We start from the raw sequence: 1,722 nt of genomic DNA on the forward strand, positions 1-1,722 counted from the left end.
GAGTCGATTTAATTATTTGATGCGACTGCGACTACGTCAGCATCAATACTTGTCTTGCATAAATTTCAGAAATTGAGAAGACGGTTGAGGCAAAAATTAAAGTAATACGTGCTGGTCGTTTCGGCCAACGACGATATACTGGGACTTTCCAACGTCCACGGCTTGTTTGCCAGATCATTTGCTATTAGATCACGGACATCACCCGCTGACATCAAACGGTCAAACCAGTCTTTAAATTGGAATCCCTGCAAACGAATTCCACATTGTTCGACTGAGTGGTGTGACGAAAGTAGTGCAGCACGCAGCATAACTGCCACTCTTGCGGGGCCGACAGCTTCTGTAAGCGTCTTAAGCTGCGTCAGTGGTTGTTTAGGATACATATGATTGAAATCACCGAGGTATCTACGCCAAAAATCGACACAGAATTTGTTCTCCACATCATCGAGAAAGGAAGGAATCATGTCATCGTGGCTTGCAATCATCTTCACGACGTCGACCGGGCTAATTTTCTTTGACAGCCAAAATCCAGATAACATTTTTAAATATTCCAACGCTTTAGTGTTTTCTCCGTTGTTTGGATGGAACAAAATTTTCAGGAATTCGTGCATGGTATAGTACCGAATGAGATCTTTCAGCACTAAAAAACGAAAGTCATGATTTTCCTCAACTCCATGATAAAAGGATAGATATGCGACCCAATTGTCAAAATCCACGCCAAAAAAGTTGGTGGTATCGATTTGCGCAAGCATGTTGTCAGGATTGATACCATGATCTTTCCACAAATGATTGCGCAGTTTGACCGCGAAAAAAAAAAATTTTGAGTTTTGGTGTCCGCGATTCCTTTCTCGAATATAGTGTTTAACTGTTCTGCAGTAAATCCAGCTGCCATACCCTTATAAATAGACTGACTTGCATCCTCTACTTTCACACCAGATTGACAAACGAGAAAGGCCCAACAAATCCAAACTGGGCTGGCCAGGAAATTTTTGGAAGTGTATTCTGCATTGTATCGTGTTACTAAGAGTTCTGACGTCGGGTTCACGCCGAATTGAGCCAAGATCTCATCAGCCTTTTTCCACGACTCGATTCGTCTGTTGGCTTGATTCAATCCCAAAACTTCTTTCATGAATTTAGAAAGTGCCGGATTTGTCCTGTTTTCGCCGTCGATATTCATCGAATTCTGAGAATCATCGTCTGCTGCGTGTAGATGCCGCGACCGTGGCGAGGTTGATGTTGAAGTTGTTCTTGCCAAAGCATCAGTAATGAGAAGACCGACCAGCAGCGATGTGCGTAAATAGCGAAGGTGCATGACGAAATCTTGACTACGTTCAAATTGTGGGTAAGCAAAAAAATCCATGACGTCATCGGCTAATCAAATTGAGTGGACATGAGAGATGGCTGCAAATTTAGAGTGGACCACTTGATGGATTATATTGGTGTCATGAAAAGAACCGATGCATGATGATTGATAGAGTCTTGCTAGCGTCATAATCTACACTGAACAGATGCAATTTACGAAGTAGTGGAGTAGCAAGATAATTTGAAAAAACGAAGAGCAGAATTCGAGCTATAAATCTTGAAGACGACAAATCATTTACGAGTGACGAAGCTTAAAAGTTTCACATTGCGATTTGTGCTGCACATGGCGTTGCTTGGGCTAATTTAAGCTTGCGGCTGATACAAGATATGTCACACCGCTGCTACAATCTTCTCATCCTTGCC

General features: G+C 42.3%; 1 protein-coding gene across 1 annotated transcript; it reads right to left on the reverse strand.

Moving 5' to 3' along the window:
• Window positions 1-65: 65 nt before the first annotated feature.
• On the reverse strand, window positions 66-1,357 carry PHALS_05760 (uncharacterized protein; the record flags this gene model as incomplete). Its single annotated transcript, XM_024723055.1, has 2 exons — window positions 66-862; window positions 892-1,357. The coding sequence occupies 2 exons, from the start codon at window positions 1,355-1,357 to the stop codon at window positions 66-68; spliced, it is 1,263 nt and encodes a 420-aa protein (XP_024574070.1).
• Between the last annotated feature and the right edge of the window lie 365 nt (window positions 1,358-1,722).

The sequence above is a fragment of the Plasmopara halstedii genome, assembly GCF_900000015.1.
Source record: "Plasmopara halstedii genome assembly, contig: Scaffold_291, whole genome shotgun sequence".
In the NCBI taxonomy this organism is placed as follows: domain Eukaryota; phylum Oomycota; class Peronosporomycetes; order Peronosporales; family Peronosporaceae; genus Plasmopara; species Plasmopara halstedii.